This window comes from Perissodus microlepis, chromosome 12 (genome assembly GCF_051167445.1).
Source record: "Perissodus microlepis isolate ML-2025 ecotype Zambia chromosome 12, ASM5116744v1, whole genome shotgun sequence".
In the NCBI taxonomy this organism is placed as follows: domain Eukaryota; kingdom Metazoa; phylum Chordata; class Actinopteri; order Cichliformes; family Cichlidae; genus Perissodus; species Perissodus microlepis.
In genome coordinates, this window is record NC_140472.1 from 5,914,055 (window position 1) to 5,937,689 (window position 23,635).

General features: G+C 39.6%; 1 protein-coding gene across 1 annotated transcript; it reads left to right on the forward strand.

The window, feature by feature from the left end:
• The first annotated feature begins 453 nt into the window (after nt 1–453).
• On the forward strand, nt 454–22,541 carry ift81 (intraflagellar transport 81 homolog). The gene is made up of 18 exons (XM_084945491.1): nt 454–920; nt 1,065–1,168; nt 2,347–2,527; nt 2,614–2,703; nt 4,015–4,080; nt 4,382–4,492; nt 5,829–5,913; nt 6,387–6,550; nt 6,628–6,723; nt 7,563–7,709; nt 12,233–12,382; nt 18,173–18,301; nt 19,737–19,826; nt 20,491–20,577; nt 20,716–20,787; nt 20,979–21,064; nt 21,276–21,321; nt 21,854–22,541. Exons 1-18 carry the CDS (start codon nt 777–779, stop codon nt 22,034–22,036), a joined length of 2,031 nt encoding a protein of 676 aa, XP_084801617.1. The 5' UTR covers nt 454–776; the 3' UTR covers nt 22,037–22,541.
• The last annotated feature ends 1,094 nt before the right edge of the window (nt 22,542–23,635 follow it).

Consider the following 23,635-nt stretch of genomic DNA (forward strand, 5'->3'; position numbering starts at 1 on the left):
ATCCGACCAAAGTTCAGCGTGTAGAGAACTGAAATACAGGTAACATGTGGAAATGTCGCCTCCTGGCGGCTCAAATGTTTAAGTTGGTGCGTTCAGGTACACACCGGACAGATTATTCAAATTTTAGGACTGTCTAAACATTGTGTTGCAGTTACGGTTATTCTGTCCGTATCACACTTCCTATTCTCACGGGAATTAAATTTTAAACTTGATGCTCACTACATATTCAAGAAAATTGCGTTTTTATTCACTTTAGCTTGGGGAATTGAACTTATTTGATATGTTCACCTCAGGCAAAGGGTTTATATATGGCATTGCGCTCATATATTTCGATCGTGAATGAAACTAGACTGAGGTTTTCTTCATTTACTCCTCTGACCAGTGATTGTAGAATACTTTTATACCGCCAGTGTTTTGTCCGTTGAACCAAAACTATACTTTGGATTAGCTGAACACAACTCTTGAACGGACCGTAAGAGCGACTTCCGGTTAGCAACCAATCAGTGACGCCGTCTTTATGGTTTCCACAGTAACCGTTGCCTTTCCTTCTGCTAATTAACTAGCTGCTTAAAACTTGTGTAAGACGATTTTGCAATTGTTGTTATAATTTCTGAATAGTGACTTCCTAGCGCAACCAGCAAGATTTTAAATAGTTATTTTACGGGTTTGCGAGCTAAGCTAACTTAGTCGACGACAGAAAGCGTAGTTACGTTAGCGTTAGCTGGCTAATCAAGCAAAGAAGAGCCACTAAGTGCATCAAATCACACTTTTCCAAGATGAGCGAACAGTTGAAATTCATCGTCGAACAGCTGAACAGGGAACCATTCAAGAAGAACTTCAATCTCATTACGTTTGACTCACTTGAACCGATGCAGCTGTTGCAGATTTTAAACGATGTTCTGGCTGAAATCGACCCAAAGGTGAACCGATACTTTTATCAGATATCTTTACCGACACTAGACGCTAAAGTTCATTACACTTGTTTCAGGGTTAACACCGAGTGATTATGTGTGGTGTTCATAGAAATAACGCGGGACTTCTCTCACTGATGTTTATTATTATAGCAAGCCATAGACATCCGTGAAGAAATGCCTGAACAGACTGTGAAGAGAATATGTGCTCTGCTGGGGATGCTGAAATACAAACCTCCTGGTAACCTCTCTGATGTGTAAGTATCTGCAGACACTTTCAGCTAAATTTCCCCTTATCTAATTCTGATGTTTATAATGTTGACAAATTGTCGTTGTACGCTATTTCTTGTTTCACTCAAAGTGTTTTGTTAGTTTGTTTTTTTAATTCAACATCTATAACATAAAATAGTTTCAGGGTAATTCTGGGAGACGGGCACCTTCTTGACTTTGTAGATTAGGCTTCAAATTTTATTTATTGTTAAAGCTTGTATAGTCACGGCTGGATCAGGTGATCCTGAACCATCATGGTGCACTGAGCAATTCTTTCATCTCTTTCCACTCTTCAAGTGTCTCTTGCAAATAATTTCAGGAAGGGTCCCCACCCCTGGTGGAACGTTTTGTTGGTATTGCTACGTGAGTAACTGATCTTTTCCAGGCTTAAACAGTACATAAGATCTCTCAGCCATTGAGAGTGGGTGTGTTACTAAGACTCTGTCTGGCCAGAAGGAGTGTTCAAGAATTGCAGACAGGGTTTGAAGTATGTTCCTCCAATACCTTTCAAGACTGGGACATGCCCAGTACATATGGGCATGTCCCGTATGTACTGGGCATATGGGACATGCCCACAATGACGATTCAAAACTGTGTAAACACAGGATGTTTTGGCTTTTGATAAATGGGACCTGTGAAAAATCTTAAACTATAAAAGACCAATTGTTCGTATTTTGCCCTTGTTTCTCTATGCTCTTTATTTTGTTTCCACTCACCCTTCAGCCAGTTCTGGCACATTGCTGACCTCACTTAGCCTGGTTCTGCCAGAGATCCTTTCCTGTTAAAAGGGAGTTCTTTCTTCTTGCTGTCACTAAGTGCTTGCTCACAGAGGACTGTGGGGCTGTTCTGTTTTTCTCTTTAATATCGTAGGGTTGTTGGCTTATGGTACAAAACACCATAAAATGATGGTTGCTGTGAACTAGCATTGTATAAATCAAATTAAATTAATTGATAAAATTAAACTCAACATGCACATCATTCATAGAGCTCTCATTTTTTTCACCTTTTCCTTAGTTTTCACTGTTTACAGTGAATTCACATAAATAAAGTACCTTAAATCTTGTAGTCACCTCACTACCAGTGAAACGCAGCAGTGGATCTTCCATGTTTTACCATTCACCTTCTGCAGTTTGAATCAGCTTTCCTCTTTCATCCCTCCCTGCAGAAGCAGCTTCAGACAGGGTCTGGTGACTGGCAGCAAACCTGTGATTCACCCAATCCTCCACTGGCTGCTGCAGAGACTCCCTGAGCTGAAGAAGAGGGCTTACTTGGCTCGTTTTCTTGTTAAGCTCGAGGTGCCTGCAGATTTTCTGCAGGACGATATCATCAATGACACTTATCACCAGGTTTGTCAGCATATTAAAGATACATACACCTCCTGCATTACTGGAACTGCTATTTTAATAAAAAGGTAAATAATGTGTGTTGACAGTATGAAGAGCTGGTGGAAGGATTTAAGACTTATCATAAGGAGTGTGAGCAGCTGAGGACTTCAGGCTTCTCCACAGCAGAAATAAGAAGGGTAACAAATACAGTGGTGTGAAAAAGTGTTTGCTACCTTCCTGATTTTTTTTTTTCTTTTTTTTTTTTTGTATGTTCATCACACTTAAATATTTCAGATCATCAAACAAATTTAAGTATTAGACAAAGATAACACACGTAAATGCAAAATGCAGTTTCTAAATTAAGGTGTTTATTATTAAGGGGGGAAAAAAATCCAAACCTGGATGGCCCTGTGTGAAAAAGTGATTCCCCCTAAGCCTAATAACTGGTTGGGCCACCCTTGGCAGCAACAACTGCAATCAAGTGTTTGCGACAACTGGCAGTGAGTCTGCAGCGCTGTGGAGGAATTTTGGCCCACTCATCTTTGCAGAATTGTTGTAACACAGCGAAACTGGAGGGTTTTTGACCATGAACTTCCTTTTCAAGGCATCTCAGTTGGGTTCAGGTCAGGTCTTTGACTAAGCCGCTTCAAAGTTATTTTTTTTTTTTCTTAAGCCATTCAGAGGTGGACTTGCTGGTGTGATTTGAATTATTGTCCTCCTGCAAATCCAAGGGCACTTCAGCTTGAGGTCACGAACATTTGGCCGTCATTCTCCTTTGTGATGCTTTGGTAGACGGCAGAATTCATGCTTCCATTTACTACTGCGAGACTTCCAGGTTCTGAGGCAGCAAAACAGCCCAAACCATCACAATACCACCTCCAGGTTTTACTGTTGGTATGATGTACCTTTTTATTTTTTATTATTATTTTTAAATGTGACATGAGCCTTTTTTCTTTTTGGGGTTAGGGTTAGGGTGTTTCTTTAGATCGTGGCATGATGTGTTGTTTTTTAAGATATTTGTGCCTGCTCCAGCCATCAGACCGGCTCTGTTTTCCAAAAATGTAGTTTATCAGAGTTAATTCTTGATTTAACATGAGCGGTAATTACTTTTCCACACAGGACCAGGTAGGTCTGAAAAACTTTTCTCCCTTAATCAATGAAATCATCGTTTAAAAACCGCATTTTCTATTTATTCTGGTTATTTTTGTCTAATGTTAAAATGTATTTGACCTGAAACATGTAAGTGTGATAATTATGCAAAACACTAGAAAATCAGGAAGGGTGCAAACACTTTTTCACACTGTAGTCGCGCTTTACTCTTTACTACTTTTTACTACTCTTTACTACTACTACACTGCTTGTTAGAAGTTACTGATTATACTCTTTCGTCAGTATGAAACTCACATATTGATTTCAATTTATATTTGTTGTGTAATAAATGACAGTAGAACTTTTTCATAAGCTTAACTGACATTCATGACATTAATTCATCTTTTCTGCAATAACAGGACATTAGTGCCATGGAGGAAGAGAAAGACCAGCTCATCAAACGTGTGGAGAGGCTGAAGAAGAGGGTAAGGCAGACTGCTCTGGGAGGCTGCGGCACTCCTGCAATGCTTGGAAGGCTTTAGAATTGACTGTGGAATGAAAACATGACCCCAAACATATATTATCAGCTCCTCTAATAAACCTGACAGGGATGTGACAGGCTGGAAGGCTGCTTAACAAGGCTAGAAGTAATGAGGTGCTGAATTTCTAGGTCTTACTTACAGGCCCTGTTAAAAGGTGAAACCTGACTCTGTCAAAGGGTCGCAGTTATTTTTGCTGACCCTCCGATCACTGCCGCAGCACTGAATGGTGTTTTCTTTCCACTAGGTGGAGTCGGTGTCTAACCATCAGCGGATGCTGGAGCAGGCCAGGCAGCTGCGGGTGGAGAAGGAGAGGGAGGAGGCGCTGACTCACCAGAAGCAAGAGCAAAAGAATCAGGTAAATACTTGGGATTACTTGTGTCATTTATCAGCGCTTTTGTTCATCACAGTATATTTCAGCAAGTCATGACAGTCAAGTTAAACAAGTTTGTGGGCCGTTATGCACACTGCCTTTTCTCACTGTCTTTTGCTTCTCCTTTCTTGCTTGATGGAGTTTAAAAAAAAAAAAAATCTGTGTCTGGCAAAATCTGGGTTTGGATTTAATGTGGAGTTTTCTGCTCACAGAGTTTTTATTGTTTGTTTTAGTTTTTTGTTTTCATTTCAGTTTAGTTTTGGCTGATACATCACAAGAAAGAAACTGAACTGAAATCTGTGTAGGAATTCTGTAAGAACAACAATGATTGTAGAAATATAATTTCTTGGGAAAAAGCTTTTAGAAACCTTATCTTGGGCCATTTTGGGCAACCTTTGTAAGCACCTTTTTATCACTTTTGGCTGTTGATTCTATAATAATTATCTGTCTGTGACTATTTTTGTTAGTGTTTAGTGAGCGTTGTCACACAGAATCAGCCCACCAAAGAGTCCAGTCTGGCCCACCGGCTGGCTTTGAACACTGTAAAGGAGGGCATAAATGTTGTGTTTGTTCGTAAGTTTTACAGCTTTTCCTGCTGATGTAGCCCTCATCCATGACCATTCATAATACACCAATGTCATTAACTAATAGAGAAACGGCAACGACAAAACAGAACAAGGATATTTTCTGTGAATTAACAAGTAATTATAAATGCAGGATATTCTGGGCAATGAGCTACCAGAAATTTTACTGTAATTTTATACAATTATTTCTACAATTTTAAGCCCTTTTTTTTAATTGAGGTGACAGATTTCTGTCTTCTGTACACTGACAAAAAAGAGGAGTTTCACTGGTCACACAGTGAGCTGTATGCAACAAATGATATAAAATGAGTCTAATGTCTGTAGTTTAATGCTGTAAAATAACTGCCCAAATTGGTGCTCAGAGGATTTGCAGTGTGACTGCCAGGTGGCAAAACTAGATTCTAGAAGGACTTACTTTGCTGAGTGAGTTTTCTATTTTTGCATTTGTCAGATTTTAGCATTTAACATAAGAAGTGTACAACAGCACAAAAATACGATACAGCATTGCAAACAGTTGGCACACAGTCTCATCGGTATCAAATACATCCACGATTGCTGCCTCAGGCTGACTAACACATGTTAAAGTCTTCTTTTTATTTTCACTTTCATTGTTTCTAGATATTTTATAGACTGAAAACTGGCACATCAATGCAGAAAACAGGAAGATTATTTCATATGAAAATAGTGCTCTGATTTCCTGACAGTGCCTGTATCTGTGACTGTTTTTGTGTGTTCAGCTGTTTCAGGCTGAGCAGAGGCTGCTGAGATCAGAGCAGCAGTTGAAGGATTTGCGACAAGCTGCAGCAGATGCTAATCCAGAGAGTGAGTAGCCCATGTCCCTGCTCCATGCATACAGCTGGATGGGTGGATTCAAGGTCACAACAGAGTGTGATGCGGGTGTCTCTCTGCTAATGGGCTTTCATCTGCTGAGACCCTCTGATTATGCTGATCTTTGAAGTGCTCTAATAGAGCTTATCTGATGGTGAAATTGTCGCCTTTTGTTCTCATCTGCTGTTGGCGTCTTTAGCCAAATGAGAGATTTACACATTTGCAGTTTCTAAAACGACTGCAGTGCAGACAGAGATGGACCTGCACAATTAAAGTCAATAATCAGACGCGCTACAAATTTTTTAGGAACACTAAATGGGGCTGCTGATGTTTAGTATACATTTAATAAGCGCTTGTCTTTCTACAATAACATTTTGGCAGAATAGTTGTTTTACCATATATTTTTGTTATTAGGCACTGAATGCCTGAAGGAGGTTTAAAATAGCTTAAACAAAAGTCTCTTTCAGGCTTAATGAAGCGACTCGAAGAGGAGATCAAGATCAACTCCTACATGGTCTCTGAGAAGCTTCCCAAGGAGCTGGAGGGCATGAGGCGTACCGTGCAGTTCCTGCAGAAGGTGGCATCAGAGCCTGCGATGGGCCAGGCTGATCTCCAGGAGCTGGAGGACAAGGTCTGGAGGACCAGCGTTTGGTATTATGCTTGTGTACCTTCAAGATTCTAAATGTCCTTTAATTTACTCTTTCACAGATTAAAGAAGCAGATTCTCAGATAAACCAGCTGATTGAGAAGAGAATGATGAGATATGACCCCATGGATGACAAACTCTCCCTTTACAGACAACAGGTGCTGACTGTGTTCATTCTTTCAGTCATCTTTCATTGTTCTGTCCAGTTTTGACTCTTTAATCAGCTACATTTTTTCCCCACAGGTTAAAAGGAACCTTAATGTAATTCATGTTAAGAACACTGTTACTTCTGAGATCATAATATAAAGTTGTAGCCGAGCAATAACCAAACAAATTTTGATACAGTTGTGCCAAACATCATATTTAATTACTTTAAAATGAGGCTCTTAGGGAACAATGTCTCATTTTGTTAATTGCTTCTTCTGCTCACATCTATGGTAAGAGACACGAGGAGAGGAATCCAGGATGTGCAACTTGTGGTATGATAAAAGGGGCATGTCTGGACCAGTATAGTACACACACCATACAAACTGTAAATTTTGGATGTTTATGGAACAGAGACCTTTCAGAATCCACAAAAGGGACTACAGAATTATATTCATAACAGAGTTGGAGGAAAGATTGATTGCTGAGCAAATGGAGCTTGCATAAGTGTGCATAGAACATGCAAATAGACAAAAGGATAGGTCTGAATGCAAAACATCTCACTGTGACCCTGTGTTTATTTCAGAAAACTCAAATTCTTAAGGTGTTTCACTCTAAAGATATATATTGTACAATCATTCATCCCTTTGTCCATCTGTTCCTAAATAGGTTAAGAAGAAGAGACAGAAAGATATTTTTCATTTGAAAGGTCAACGACTGAACACTAGCGATCTTTATTCTGTTCTCAGTGTGTGTCATAGGAAAATTTTTTTATTTTTTTCAGCTCTTTCATTTTCTCATATTTTCCATGGATTTATCGTGTTTGTATATGTCTATAACATGACCCTTGTAGGCCTCCATCATCGCTCGAAGGAAGGAGTCAAAGGCAGAGGAGCTTCAGGAAGCAAGGGAGGAGCTGGCTGCGGCAGAGAGGGAGCTGAGGCAGAGGACAAACCAGACACAAGGCTCAGATGGGGAAGAGGTCATTCGTGGTGATGAGGTACACTGCCGGTTCACACACTCACAAATCACTGCAATATTTGCTGGGGATTTGTGTGTGTGCGTGTGTGTTTTTTGTTTTTTTTGGGACTCCACAAAAAAGGAGCTTTTAGAAACAGGACACCGCTATCATCTCCAGCTTTATCAAAGAAAGTGCTCGAAGATTTGCAATCCACAGAAAACACAAGAGGCTATTTTTGTTCTTATCCAAACACAGACAGGCTCACTGTCTAATGTTACTTATCCCTTTTCCCTGCTCTCCCCCACATTCCCATGCACAGTCATAAATAGAACACAAAAGAGAGAATGTCCAGAACAAGGATTGCACTGGACAAACTTCCTGAAAGTTGGCCTTTTTCTTAATCTTTAGTGTAATAAGTCTCCTAATTCAAGTCAGCTGGACAAAAAAACCTTGAGCAGTCTTTGGGTAGAGAGACTTTGCTCTCTATTTATATCCCATGACAAGATGTACTCCTTGTCCTTTCAGACACGTGGTATGGTTTACTCATGCTGATCAGTTGAAGTGAACTTAATATAGAATAAACTTAAACAAAATCTGGCGCTTGAATCAAAAAAGACTTGAGTAATCACTTCTCAGCTGGCCAGTAGACTAAATTTAAAGTTACAGAGCTGACAGTGACTGCTCTGAAAGAGCAGAGAGATGCTAATGAATGGGAGCTGCGCTGGGACCATCAGAGCTCAATTTTCTAGAATCTGTTCCCATGGTTTCCTAAAGCTGACATCAGCACAGCACAGCAATATTGCTGGGCCCAAAGTTGGATCTATGATCCCTAAAAACAAAAACAAAAAAAGATTTTGTACACTGCGATTTTCATCCCAAAATTGTTAGTACAACCAGTAAAAGCATGTAGTAATGAGCCCCAAAACCTGTTGAAATCCAGGCTGTTCCCCAAAAGGCACCAAAGCCAGAACAGCTCTGCATTGACATTATGTTAGTGTAGAGGCAATACTGTAGCATATGATGAAAACACAACAGACCTCTCAGCAGAGTTTCCGTTTAATGTAATATGGAAACGCGGCACTTTTGCAAATTCTTTTCCTGGGAGCGATGCAGATTCTCAGCTGAGGGAACACATTTTTATATGGCAGCCTTTTGAACCACAGAACAAGCTGCATGAACTGCGTTGGCAAAGGAATGCATTAAGTTGCTGATGTGGAAAATGTGATGAATATGTTTATCCCTGATTTCTTACACAGCTTTTTTAATCACCTTAAGCATAACTACATTAATAGTAAAATACGTTATTATATTGCATCATTATTTTAAACAAATGGACATGTTTGGTTACACAGAAAATAGACACAAACTCTCCACCACGAAATATAGTTAGAAACAGTGAAGTATGAGGCACACTATTATATTTTACATTAGTCATGACAATGTATTACAATCAATTTGAGACTCTTTAACTGAAATTAGAGAGCTGTTTGTAGAAACAAAGAGGCCCTTGAGACGATACATGAATGTAGTGAATGGAAAATGTTTTGTCAAACGCGGCTTATCAGACTCCTGTAGTTTCGGGCTATCAGCCGCAGTGGAGATGATCACTTTATCAGAGGTATTTTCCATTCTGACCATTACGTGTCATCACATGCCGCCCACCAACTGCAGGGTCTCTCTGAGGGGGGATGACTGCATCTGTTCGTCATTGGTTGGAAAGTAACAAGAAACCATTTTAACCAGCATCCTCGTCACTCTGGTTAAATTTAGTCTTACTTCAGTCACAAATCCGACTAACGTTTTTTTAAAAAACCTGAAATAATGTGGATTTATTTTGATTTCCTGCTGTTTGTCCCACGTGCAGTTATTTGGAGCATACGCTGCACGGTTGAGGGTTTTGTTAACTGGTCTGCATGTGTGTGGGTGTACTGCTGAATGAGCCACCGTCCATTTTAACAGCAGTTGTTTTGGGGATACAGTGTCAGGAACACTATGCAGTATAATTCTGCTGTGTTAATTCCTCTTGCAGTCACGTCTGCCCTTGACGTTCCAAAATACACAAAGAATAAATGTGCACACAAACACACACGCATTGATCCGCATGAAGCACATTCTGTGATTTCTGGGGCTGTTCTTCTGTGTCCGTGTTCATTTATAGCTGCTCTTCATTGTGGAGGAGTTTCAGTGTGTCCCAGCAGACATTTGGGGTGGGGAGTAAGTGAGCATCCACTTAAAGCAGTTATTCTGTCAGATGAAGCTGTTTGCTGCACATAGCTGGCTGTGAATCTCAAAGGATCGGGTGACTCTTTCAGATCATAGCATGGCCTCCAGGCCTCCTCATTGCAGCCGCTGCTGTTCTCTAATCCCTTCCCTCCCCTGGCTCAAGCCATTGTCTTCTCCTGTAGCCTTTCATAGTATCACAGCTGTGCCGGACACCATGCCTCCAAATATAAACTGTGTTTAGGCCTCTTTCATTGCAGTTTCCATATTAACTTTACACTTTCTTTGTTACAGCAGGTTTTAATGTGCTTCACAGAACCATCAATAATATCAAAATGTATGTGTCTTGTTATTTTGAAGGCCCTATAATCAATATTTACATTAGATAAATGGGGAGGGTTGCATCAGGAAGTGCAGGTGACGTAAATTCTTTGCCAAATCAAACACGCAGGTCATCAAGAGTGAGACTTCTATATTGGATTGGTCGGGTCCCAGGTCAACAACAACCACCTCCAGTACTGTTGGCCAGCAGTGTGCCAGTGGAAACTGTGCTACTGTTGGCCGATGACAAAGAAAGAGGAGAGGGGAAGCGTGTTCGGAGGTAGTAAGGGAAGGAAAGGCACGAGTGTGGGGGTGTGAATAGGGACCTTAAATGTAGGGATTATGATTGGTAGAGGGAGAGAGCTGATTGACATGATGGGGAAAAAAGGAAGGTGGATATATTGTGCAGGAGACTACTTACAGGGAAACAAGGTCAGAAGCATTAGAGATTTACTCAAGCTGTTCTCCCATAATGTAGATATGTAGAGAAATGAGCAGGGGTGAGCTTGCATGAAGAGTAAGGGAATAGTGTTGTGGAGGTGAAGAGAGTATCAGATAGGATGATGAGCTTGAAATTGAAGGGGTGATGATGAATGTTGTCAGTGTGTGTGTGTGTGTGTGTGTCCAACAAATTGAATGTTAGGTAGAAAAGGGAAAGGAAGTGGCAGAAAGGGAAGAGAGTGGTGTTTGGAGGAGACTTCAGTGGACATGTAGATGAAGGACAGAGGTGAGGGGGAGGTGTTGGGCAGGGATGGTATTAAGGATAGAAATGCAGAAAGACAAATGGTAAAGCTGTGGTGATCACATACTTTAAGAGGTGATGTAAATGAGTGGAGGTAGGTGCATGCAGATGGCCTATATTCTATGCAGAAGGTACAATATGAAAGAGTTTGGAGACTGCAAGGTGGGGTCCAGGGAGAATCTGAGTCTGTAGGATCACATTAAGAAGAAGAAGCAAGTGAAGCCAGAGGTAAAGATTAAATGGTGGAAGCTGAAGAAGGAAGAATGTTGAGCCAGAGTTCAGGCAGGATTTGAGCTTGTCTCAAATCCTGCCTGAACTCTGGCTCAACAAAAGTAGCGAAGAGTTACCAGATGAATTGGTGAGGAAAGAAAACAAGGAATTTGTCTTCTTTCCTGGAGGTATGATCTAGAGAGAAGAGGACTAAAAGTCGGTAGTAGTAAGACAGAATGGATACGTGTACTCAAGAGGGAGGCAGGTGGAAAGGTGAAGTAGCAAGTAGAGGTAGTAAAGTTAGTTGACTTCAAATATCTGGGAGCAGCAGCTCACAAAGAGAGGTGAAGGAGAGTGCAGGCAGGGCGGCTGGGGACGAGTATCAGAGGTGACATTTGACATTAGGATAGCAGTGAGAGTGAAAGGGAAGGTTTACAAGACTGCATTGACACCTGCTATGATTTAATGTTAGCAGATGGTGGCACTGGAAAAAAGACAGGAGGCAGAGCTGTAAGTGCCAGAGTTGATACTAAAATCTTTGATGGAAGCGAGGGAAGTACTAGAAATGAACACATCAGAGGTACAGTCAGGTTGAGTTGTTTGGAGACAGTCAGAGAGGTAAGGCGGGGATGGTTTGGGCATGTGTAGAGGAGGGATAGTGGACATATTGGACAAAGGATATTGAATATAGAGCTGCTGGGTATTTTCATGCAACCTTTGAGTAACACTAAATGATCTTATTCACAACTACAGCTAATTCAGATTCACTAATTAAGCATACAAGCATGTCTTTGGACTGTGGGAGTAGGCCGGAGTACCTGGAGAGAACCCATGCAGCCACTAGGAGAACACGCAAATAACGCAAACAATAGAAAGGCACTGACTGGCCTGTTTCCTTTACAATCTGTCAGCTGGTTTTAATTCCAGTATTAATTACTGCACCACCAAAAAACCCAAAAGCAATAGCAATCTGCCCAAAATGTGTTTATCCAGGACTTACAGGCATGTCCATAATGTGTTCCTTCGCATTTGTGACTAATACCGAATTCTGTTTCATTGTTCTTCTAAGATGAAACGATTAGTGGCGAAACTCCGCAGCAAGGGAACAGTATACAAGAAGAAACGCCAGGAAATCGCTGAGCTGAAAGCAGATTATGGAGTCGTGCAGCGCACAGAGGAGATTCTCAAGCAGAGACATGATGCTGTCCAGCAGAAACTGGTAATTCCTGATTTTGAATTTCAATTTTAAATTTTTTTTTTTTTTTCACAAATCATCGTCACAATACATAATGAAAACGTTGCCATTATACAAAAAAAAAAACAACAAAAAACAAAACAAACAAACACAAAAAAAAAAAAAAAAGAAAAGAAGAGAAACCCCCCCTCCCTCCCCACCCGAGGCTCATGTAAAGAGAAACAAAACAAAACAAACAAAAAATGTATGTCACACATCTGGAAATATATATATATATATAGTCAATAAATGGGTTCCAAGTCGCAGAAAATTTTTGTTGTGATGAGAGAACTCTGTATCTAAGTTTTTCCAGTGGTAAAAAGAAAAGCACCTCCTTTAACCATTGTATGTATGAAGGAGCCTTATCAGACTTCCAGTGGAATAGAATAAGTCTACGGGCAAGCAATGTAGCAAATGCTATGGCATTTTCCTGAGATTTACTAATTTTGTATTGAGATGGCATAACTCCAAAAATGCCAATGCGGAAATCAAGCACTAAATTCTGCGCACTGATATGAGATAATACTTTAAATATATTTCCCCAGTAATTATCCAGGTTCGGACAAGACCACATCATGTGACCCTCATTTGCTGGATTATGTCCACACCTGGGACAGGCAGGATTGGCTTCTGGGAAAAATTTTGAAAGCCTCTCTCTTGTATAATGAAGACGATGAAGAATTTTAAACTGAATTAAACCATGGCGAATGCAAAGGGAGGAAGTATGTATACGATTCAAACAAGATCTCCACTCATCATCAGATAAATCCACCCCAATGTCTTTTTCCCAATTATTTTTAGTTTTTTCCCAAGTAATAGGCCTTAAGCTCTGTATCAGTTTGTATATGACGGAGATTCCCCTTTTGCCAAAAGGATCCATTTCCAAAATGGTATCCACTTGATTTTTAGGAGGTAGGTAGGGGAAAGAAGGAAACAATGTTTTTGCAAAACTTCGTATTTGCAGGTATCTAAACATATGTGAGGTTGGTATATTGTAATCTCTCATCAGAGCGTCAAAGGTGTTAAAAGTTTCTCCTGAAAATAAATTGTAAAAAAACTTCAAACCATTATTATGCCAAATTTGGAATGCTTTATCTGAAATGGATGGCAAAAAAAAAGGGTTAAAAGCAACAGGGAAAAAATTACTAACCTGTTGCAAACAGAAGTGCCTTCTGAATTGAAGCCATATTTTAATAGATATTCTTACAACTGGATTTGTTATTTTCTGTTTTTGATTTAGAGCTAGGGATGAGGTTAAAAGGGGAAGTGGATTCGACATCAGTTCCATTTTTACCCAAGCCTCACCCTCGCTGTTCTCATAAACATATTTCCAGTGCAATAATTTGGTGATATTAGCCGCCCAGTAGTAAAAGATAAAATTTGGCAACCCTAGCCCACCAGCCTCTTTTGGTACTTCCAAATATGTTTTTTCTATTCTGGGATTTGAATTTTTCCAAATAAATGTTGCTATTAATCTGTCTAAATCTTTGAAACTTGATTTGGTTATAAAAACAGGAACCATTTGGAAAACATAGAGAAATTTTGGTAAGACTGCCATTTTAACTATATTTATTCTGCCTGCTAATGAGATTGGAAGTGTTGCCCATTTTTTAAAATCTTGTGATGTTTGTTCTAACAAAGTGTCAAAATTATGAATCCGCAACTCGTTCATTGTATGGGTTATATTTATTCCCAAATATTTAAATGTTTCTTCTCACTCGGTACAGCCGAGTGAGAAGAGATAAGTTGGACTTCACATGTGCGATTGTTTGAACTCAAGGGACATAGTTATACGTCGGTGTTGGGGAGAAGTCAAGTAATTAATTGGGCCATAGTCATAAAAGGCCGGAAGGCATAATGATTTTGATTTAATTTATTATGAATACTCTGCCTTCCTACTTTGTTCCGATTTTTGATATGTTCGAGATATTGCTGTTATTCTGGGGCATTTGATTAGAATAAACACGGGGAAAGTGGAAAATATAAGTTTTGGAGTTTTGTTTAGTTATTAAATGTTATATATTTGCCCAGTTGAGGGGCTGTTTGAGGGTTAACAGTACGTTTAGTCACTGTGCTATCCTAGCCTGGAGGGTTGCGATCTCAGGGATAATAGTAGATCAGCATGGGGTTTTGAGGCTTGTTTTATTCGTTTTATTTATTTCTTTTTTCCTTTCTTCTCCTTCTCCCCCTCCTTTTTTTTGGGGGGGGTTCCAGAGGTTGGGACATATTTTTTCTGCACCTGCATTTTGGTACCTGAATGGCAAGCTCGCAAAGTCATCTGCCTCTTCGTTTTATAAGCTGGAATGTTAAAGGTATAAATAATCCGGTTAAACGCACAAGGGTTTTTACTCATTTAAAATCATTGAGATCCGATGTTGTATATCTGCAGGAAACACACCTCCGATCAAGTGAACAAATTAAACTAAAAAAAACATGGATAAGCCAAATATTTAGCTCAAAATTTGAGGATAGATCACGGGGTGTGGCTATTCTAATTAGGAAGGGGATTCCATTTATTCCACTATCAACTGTGGCGGATACCAGAGGGAGATAGATTATTATACAGGGCAGGTTGTATGGGAAACAAGTAATTCTTGCAAATGTATACGGACCAAACTGGGACGACCCAAATTTTTATTGTACCTTTTTAAAACACCTGCCAGATTTAACAGAGTCCCATTTGATACTGGGTGGTGACTTTAACTGCGTGCTTAATCCTCAACTTGACAGATCAAATCCAAAACCTGATAGCAAAATTTCAAAAGCGGGTAATGTTCTAAAATCCTTTATGCAATCTTATGCTTTTTTTTGACCCCTGGAGGAACAAAAATCCTACATCTAAACAATTCTCATTTTTCTCACCAGTGCACCGGTCATACTCACGGATAGATTTTTTTTGTTGTAGATAATAGAATTCTTCCCAAGGTTTTAGATTGCCAATACAACTCTATTGTTATCTCAGACCATAGTCCAGTACAATTAGATGTTAATTTTTATGAACGCTCAAGTCAAAAACTGGCCTGGCGACTTGATCCTTTACTCCTAACTAAAGACTCATTTAAAAAAAATGGTCTCTGAGCAAATACAGTTTTTCTTAGAGACAAATCAAACCCAAGGGATGAAAATGACTGTTGTATGGGAGGCATTAAAGGCCTATCTTAGAGGCCAGATAATTTCATATTTATCATTTCAAAAAAAGAAATACTTACAACAAATGAACAACCTAGCCAACAGTATAAAAGAGATTGATTGCTTATATGCAGAAAATCCAACACCAGACCTCTATAAGAGAAAATTATTACTAAATTCAGAATACAAAATTCTGTCCATTCAGCAAACAGAACGTTTATTTTTCAAATCAAGGCAAAAGTTCTATGAACATGGGGAAAGAGCCGGAAAACTTTTGGCACATCAAATTAAGCAATCCATATCAGCTAACACGATTTCTGAAATCTGTAAAACCTCTGGAGAAAAGACGTCCGATCCGAAAACCATTAATGACCAGTTTAAAATGTTCTATTCCAATCTTTATACTTCAGATCCGGTTGATGAAAAAAAGATTGCTGAAATGCTTGATAGATTACCGATTCCACAAATATCTGTAAATGACAGAACAGAAATTGATAGAGAGATAACCATTAGTGAAATTGTCGAAGTAATTAAATCAATGCAAAGTAACAAGGCACCGGGACCTGATGGTTTCCCTATTGAACTATATAAAATGTTTATAGACAAACTAGCACCAATACTCAAAGATGTATACCAGGAAATATTCTTTCAAGAGAAATTACCAGATACTACGAAACAAGCCATAATTTCTGTGCTGTACAAAAAGGGTAAGGATCCCTCACAATGCAGCTCCTACAGACCGGTGAGCCTCTTAAATTGTGATTACAAAATTCTCACAAAAATCTTAGCTAGTAGAATCGATCTTATACTGCCAAAAATTATTAATCCTGATCAAACCGGCTTTATACCAGGGCGACAGTCATTTTATAATATGCGCCGCCTATTTAATATTTTATATGCATCAGAACCAAAAGAAAAGTCAGAAATAATAATTTCTCTTGATGCAGAAAAGGCCTTCGACCGTATAGAATGGCCATATCTTCATGCGGTCCTAAATAAATTTGAATTTGGCCCATTGTTTCGAAAATGGATTAAAATACTGTATTCCTCTCCAGTTGCAGCAGTTTTCAGCTTGGTAGAGGCTGCAGGCAAGGCTGTAGTTTATCTCCCTATCTTTTCAATTTAGTAATTGAACCTTTAGCTATCGCTCTTAGGGAGGACGGTCAGGTTGCCGGAATCTCTAGGGACGGGACAGTGCACAAAGTATCATTGTATGCAGACGATTTATTGCTGTATATATCTAATCCAACGGCATCAATCCCTAAATTGCTTAAGGTATTAGACCACTTCGGACGCATATCTGGATACAAATTGAACTACTCAAAAAGCCTACTGTTCCCTATTAATAACATAAAGCAAGATTTCTCTGCCTGATTTTGAATTTCACGTGAGAGAAGCAGAATCATTCATTTATTTACAATAAAGCAGAGGAAGGACTGGGATTCACAACTTTACGTTGCTTTCTGAAGACTATTGTGAGGCTACAGCACAAACCATAAGGAAAGTCAACAGTGAATCCCACATAGGCTTACCGTGATATACTTAAATAAACAGAGCACAAGGGAAGTCTCATTAAAGACACCCTTCAGTAATAATTTAATGTTAAGTATTTGGACCTGGACCAGAGAAATCTTCCTAACTGCTCCTGCTGTCCTCTCTGAACTGTCATATTCATACAATAACCGCCCCACCTCCCCCCCCTTCGTCATACTGTCAGTCCAAATGTGTTGTTTTCACTTGATCCTCCCATTCACATACTCTCTGCTAACAGTGAAGTGGTAGAAGTTTCCTAGAAAGGGCTTCACACCTTTGTGTGGTCCCAGCACCTGACTTGTTGATGGGCTCTCTGACGCAGGCTGAGCTACTATTTCTGACAGTTCCATCTGCTGCTCTTCCTCTGTCTGCATCCCACACAAGGATTTGATAAAGCAATGGACGTTTTCCTTCTGATCACATTTCTGGTTGGAAAAATGTCTTGCATATGAGCCCCCCCCCCCCCCCCCCCCCTTTTTTTTTTTTTTTTTTTTTTTAAAGCATCATACCTCCTTATGCATTTTAGAGATCAAATGACAGACACCCTGTTAATGTTAATTTTACGTGGAGCAATATTCAGCCCCAATTCCATGAAATGTATAAATTGTAAATGAAAACAGAATGCAGTGGCTTGCAAATCTCATAAACCCACATTTTATTCAAAATGGAGTATTAAAACCTATCAAATGTTTAACGTGAGAACATTTTAAGAACTATATTAGCCTTTTTTCAATTTGATTGCAGTAACATGTTTCAAAAAATGCTGCGGCATGGCCATTTTTACCGCTGTTAGGCTGTTTACCTCTGCCTTTCTGCCTTTCTTCACTTCCTCGATGCTCTTTTTATACCCAATCATTTATTGACCTGTTGACAGTAACACGATTGGTTCCTGAAATGGTGAAATGTTTCAGTTTAAACAGCTGGTATGTTTTCTTGGTTGTATTGTGAATAAAATATGGGTTTATGAGATTTTCAAATCGCTGCGTTCTGTATTAATTTGCATTTTACGCAGAATCCCAATTATTGGGGAATTTAGGTGGTATGTCTGAAATCAAAGACAATATTCCTAATCATCAAAAAACAATATCTGACTATTTGTGCTGTGTTTTAAAGCAAGCCGTGGAGGCTGAGAAGGGTATCTCTGGCTACAGTGATACTCAGGAAGAGCTGGAGAGGGTTTCTGCCATCAAGAGTGAGCTAGATGAGAAGAAGGGCCGCACTCTGGATGACATGTCTGAAATGGTGACTATACTTTTTGGGGTTTTTTTTAATCTGAAGTGCTATTTGACTTACTGTAGGCTTAGTAGTTACTATAGATACATACTGATTATCGATTATTTAGTCTGTTCTCAGTGAGTTCATATAAAGCCAGGAGAAGAAACAACTGAGTGTTTAAAGCAGTCTGCACTCTGAGCTTTTGATTGACATGGGTTACTTGTACACATACAGACCTCATTATTTGAACTTTTAGCCATCTTGCTAAGAGCGTATGAGCAATCACTACTGGAACATTGTATTTATGACAGAAAATAAGGAAAAGCAGAGCATGTCCAATTTAATGTTCTTCACATCTTCATTCGGACGTAGCCAACACAGTTACAGACAGAACCCCGATAAACATGCAGTGTCTACCATAGGCATAAAAGGCTTATTGCACATGTGCCAACAAATACTGTTAGCATTGATGATAAAGTGAACTTAAATGACATGATTGTCTCCAGTGTTGTCAGTTAAAGCATAACTTTAACTTTAACCGTGTGTGTGTCTGTGTACATGTGTGTCTGTGTGTGTAGGAGAATATGACATGCCACTGAAAAGAAAAGCACCAGTGTTGCAGTTTAATTGATTGAAGCCCATTTAGCTGATTCAGTTTTATGGCCCTTGTATTGTGGATACAGGCTCACTGTAATTTGTAATAGACTTACCACCCACATTTTGTTTTCCCACAGCAGGGAAAATGTGAAATTTATGATCCTGTCTTGAGCTGGACAGTGAACCAGCATGCACACACACAGTCCATGATTTGAACTATTCATTTAGCCACCATTTATTTATCTGCACTTTCCCTGGAGTTTGGCCTTTAGGGAGTTTATGAAAGTCTAAAATAACTACAGCCAAGTGAAATTTCAGCACAAGTTAGCAAATAATAACCTCTGTGTTGATGCTCGGGATATTTAATTAAAGCTGAAAGTTTGATTTTATTGTTATCAGTAATGGGAAGTTACAACAAGAATACTAGTTCATAACTTCCATCATCATCCTTTTGTGTGGAAGCCCAGGACATCAGTTGTGACTTTTTTATGAATTCGATAGCGTGTGTAAGACTGTAAGATTGCTTGTTAATGATGATATCAAATATACCTGGATCCATGCTGAAAGGACGCTGTTACACTAAAATTTTAAAATGGCATTTCAAACCCATAAAACTGAAATCTGGAATGTTTCAATCAATACTTACCTACTTACACACACGCTATAGGCACTTTCTCCAAATGTTGATCTGGTTGACAATGCTGTCTAACTTCATCATTAGTCACAGTCGTATTACCTGCTGTTTACTCTTAAGTCTGTGAATGCATACAAAGGTACATGTGTGTGTGATTATTGTAGGACTCCTTTTTTGTGTTTTGTTTTTATTGTTAATGCAGTGTGTGCCGTTATCTTGTGTTTTTTGAAGGTGAAGAAGCTAAACTCAATGATAGTGGAGAAGAAGTCTGCGCTAGCACCAATTATTAAAGAACTGAGGTCACTGAGACAGCAGAGTCAGGTGAGCATCATCTGAATTATTAAACGAGAACTTCAAAGAAACCTCACGGCACATCAAACGGTGTTTGTAAAGACAGTTTGATGTGCCAAAGACCACACCGAAACAAGGACCTTCAGCTCACATGACAAAGCAGCATCCCTGTTTAACACCCAGCCTGTCAGGAAAAGGATCCTGGCAAGAATTTGGTACGGATTTTTCATTACAGAGTATAACTTTCAGAAACAGTGGGTAATTCATGCTCCAAAATATCTTCGGTGAGTCCTAATTCTGTTTCTGCGAACAAGTAGAAGTTCACTTTTATATTATGCTACCATGGACAAGGTCCATTAGGAGTAATTTGCATGATCCATAAATAAATGTATAATGGGAAAGCATCCTGCATCCCTGAGCTAGAGCAGAGGATTTAATTTTCCTACATGTGTGCCCAGAATTGCTCTTACATCTCAATGGGTCACGTCTGTTAATGAAGAGCTGCAACGGGAAGACATAAATAGACTCTGTAAGAAGTTAAAGTGCTAAAACTACAGCTGGGATCTTTTGTTGACATTAAACAGTGCTGTGAACGGGACACGAGTGTTGATAATAGTGCATTTGTCTCAGTTCTGACTGTCTAGTAATGGATTTGCTTTTCTGTTCCGGTGTGTCCTGCTCGGATTCTTCATAGGAGTTAGGCCAAGAGTATGAAGAAAAGAAGGCACAGTATGAAAGCTGTGCTGCTGGTTTGGAGAGCAACAGATCAAAACTGGAGCAGGTATAATTATTATAGTGCAAGGGTTTCATATGCACAGCAGTTTAGGTGAATTTTACGTGCTTTTTTTCCCGTGTGTTAGTACATGTTTGATCTTTAGCATGGTTATATAAGAACGTCCATCTTCTCTTTAAATGACAGGAGGTGAAAGCACTGAGGGATGAGATGGCACAGAAGGAAAACCGATACCATCATATCAACACCATGTCACAGGCAAGTATTTTGAAAAGATACAGTAGTTACTTAAAGCAGGACCAAAGACTGTGCACTGTTATCGCTGTTTTTAAGCCAAATTAGAAACCGGAGTGCATACAATGCTGCAGCATTTTGTAAGCCACCTGCCCCCACAAGCACCCACTGGGACAAACTGTAAACTCGGATCTGTGCCTCTCTGTCCTCGGCAGATCCTTGAGATGCAAATACAGAGGGCAGCTGAGGAGATGAAGGCCTACGTGTCTCCTGATCCGCAAGAGAAGAAGAAAGCCATGAGGTGAGCCTGCTGAGCCAGGCCAGTCAGCTGCTTGCAAGATGAATGGCCTTTTTTATTTCAGCAGGCTCTCATTACACTAAAGCCAGTTAATCTACTGCCACTGTTTCCTTGCTGTTATGATGACACACCTTTATTTTTAATACGTGGGTGAAATCAGCTTGAGAAATGGCTGTTGCACACATGTTGCTAATCTTCCTCTTGTTCACTGTAGGGAAGTGTACATGAAGAATATTTCCGAACAGGAGTTACTTGGCAAGGTGAGAAAAGTGTGCTGAGCGAGTGCTGACCTAGCAGATTCTAGGACGGGTCAATACTTGGAAATATTCCTTTATTCTGTCAAGAACATGATCTGAGGACACACAGGTTAGCCAAGGAGGTTTCACAGAGTTTGCTTTGGAAGTAAAGTAATGCATAGTAAGGAATACGCCTGAACATTCACATCAGGACACAAAACAAAACAGTAAATTCTATGTATTACTCTATAAAAGTGCAAGCAAAATCTTTATAGAATTCTCTAGAAATGCCATAAATATGCATCTAGTTTGCTGAGTTGAGGTTATATTAAGATATATGGCATCAAATCTGAATTCTGTCTTTGAATAAATGCCAGTTGTTTTTATCTCAGGTCTTCAGAGGACAGTAGAATGCCATAATGAGACAGATTTAACATACTTTTGTTTGCACCAGGTTGGCACAAATGTGATCATGTTGGGGTTCATTTCATTTTGAGCAAACGGAGTCTGCGCTGGGTATTTTTCACCAATATCTCTTTTCACGTGTGGTCTCCAGAAGTTGCGAGAGGAACAGAAGACGGTGAGGGAGAGCCACAGCGCCAACATGGAGCAGGTGAAGATGTGGCGTGACCTAGAGCAGCTGATGGAGTGCAAGAGGCAGTGCTTTATAAGGGCAAAGAACCGGGAGTCTATCGGTCAGATCATCCAGGAGGGAGGGGAGGACAGGCTGGTGCTGTGAGGAGTCATCTAGGAATGATGGGCTGTGATTCCACTGAGTTCAGCTTAACAGAGTTTCTGTCATCGTTCTGTCACAGGCTTAATTTTCCTCATATATCTCTTCTCTTTATACTCAGCTGTTGTTTCACTTGGAACTTTAGAACCAGACCACTAACCTAAAGAGGTGGCGTGGTTTAAGATGCTTTTGAATCGCCAACTTAAAGAACACGTGCAGCGGCACAGGGGTTTTCACTTTCTCTGGCCCACAGGAGACTCCTTTCAATCAGTGTCCAAAGATAACAGGATACAAAGTGGTGCTCTTGGGATGTGGCCACAGTCAACTATTATTGGCACTGCCAACCATGACCTTGAGCATGGGTTGAGATTCCAGTTTTGGAATTCACTGGGAGCCCCCACTGCATTGAAACGGTCAAAATATTCTGCTTGTGGAATACTGTAATGGATCCTTTTTTCAATATGGTTGTTAATATTTTCTGTGTATTTCTATTAAATATATTTAATAATGATTTTGACTTATGTTTTCATTGTGACAGAGAGAAATGTATGAATGTAAATTAGGAAAGCTATGTAGACTGGAGTTTAAAAGAGCAGTTGGTCTGTCCTATTCATTGCCTTCATTTGTTCTGTTTTGTTTTTTCACCATGAATCAATTTTGCATCATATCTGAAAGCAAAAACTTTTATTTGGATGATGAAGATTCATATCTTTTTTAGCAGGTCACACGACACACACGTCTGCCCGCTGACTTTTGAGTGTGACACGTCATTCCCAGCAAATGTCTTCATGGATGTTTCAGGGTCTCGACCTCCCCCTCTCCCACAGAAACTAAATCTGGTGTTGACAGCCAATGTTAGTGGCCCTTGTGCCAAACGGATCAAGTGTGCTTTGTAAAAGGCTGCTTGATGTCCAGCTGGCTGGTGCCATGTTATTGTTGTTACAACACCTTGTGCTTCTTGGGACCTTATTAAGACATTAACAGATGATGCACGCCAGTCCTGCAAAACATCTGACAGTACTACCCTCTGAAGACCGCAGAGGAGGGCGGGGGATCCTTTTACACCTTTACAGAAAATTGGACCTTTGTTTTGCAAACACCTTTCACTTTAAACCTTATTATTTTGTGGTATTGGTATGTCTCTGCTACTAGCTGGTGTAAATAAATGTTCCAATTTTCTAAGACAATCTCAATTCCATCCTTTTTTTTCCTCTAATTAAAGCGGTGATACATTAAACGAGCAATGGACTTTTTGTATTTGGATGCCTTCATTCTGTCTGCATGAAGCTGCCTATAAAGCTGTATAAGCACATTTGGGCAGAGCATTGCAAGATTATTGTAGTTAATAAAAACTAAAAAGGTGTGGGGAATGATTTTTTTAGGTAATTAAATATCATATTTGTGAAATTGTGGTAATATTTACTTAAGACGTAAACTGAAAAAAAATCCAAAAGGCGTCTTTACTTTCAGTCTTTAGCTCTTGCTCGTCCCCTCGTATTACCTGTTTATATATTTTTTATTAATACAGGACCATCAGGGCTGCCCATGTTCAGCGTTGAATGAAAAGGACATTGAGAGGACATGTATATAATCGCCAATGCTTAA

Bases quoted from the DNA above. Each gene is read 5' to 3' on its own strand.
- ift81 (XM_084945491.1), top strand. From the start codon at position 777: ATGAGCGAACAGTTGAAATTCATCGTCGAACAGCTGAACAGGGAACCA. The intron at 1,169-2,346 runs GTAAGTATCTGC...CCCTCCCTGCAG, and splicing joins CCTGGTAACCTCTCTGATGT to AAGCAGCTTCAGACAGGGTC. The intron at 2,528-2,613 runs GTTTGTCAGCAT...GTGTGTTGACAG, and splicing joins TCAATGACACTTATCACCAG to TATGAAGAGCTGGTGGAAGG.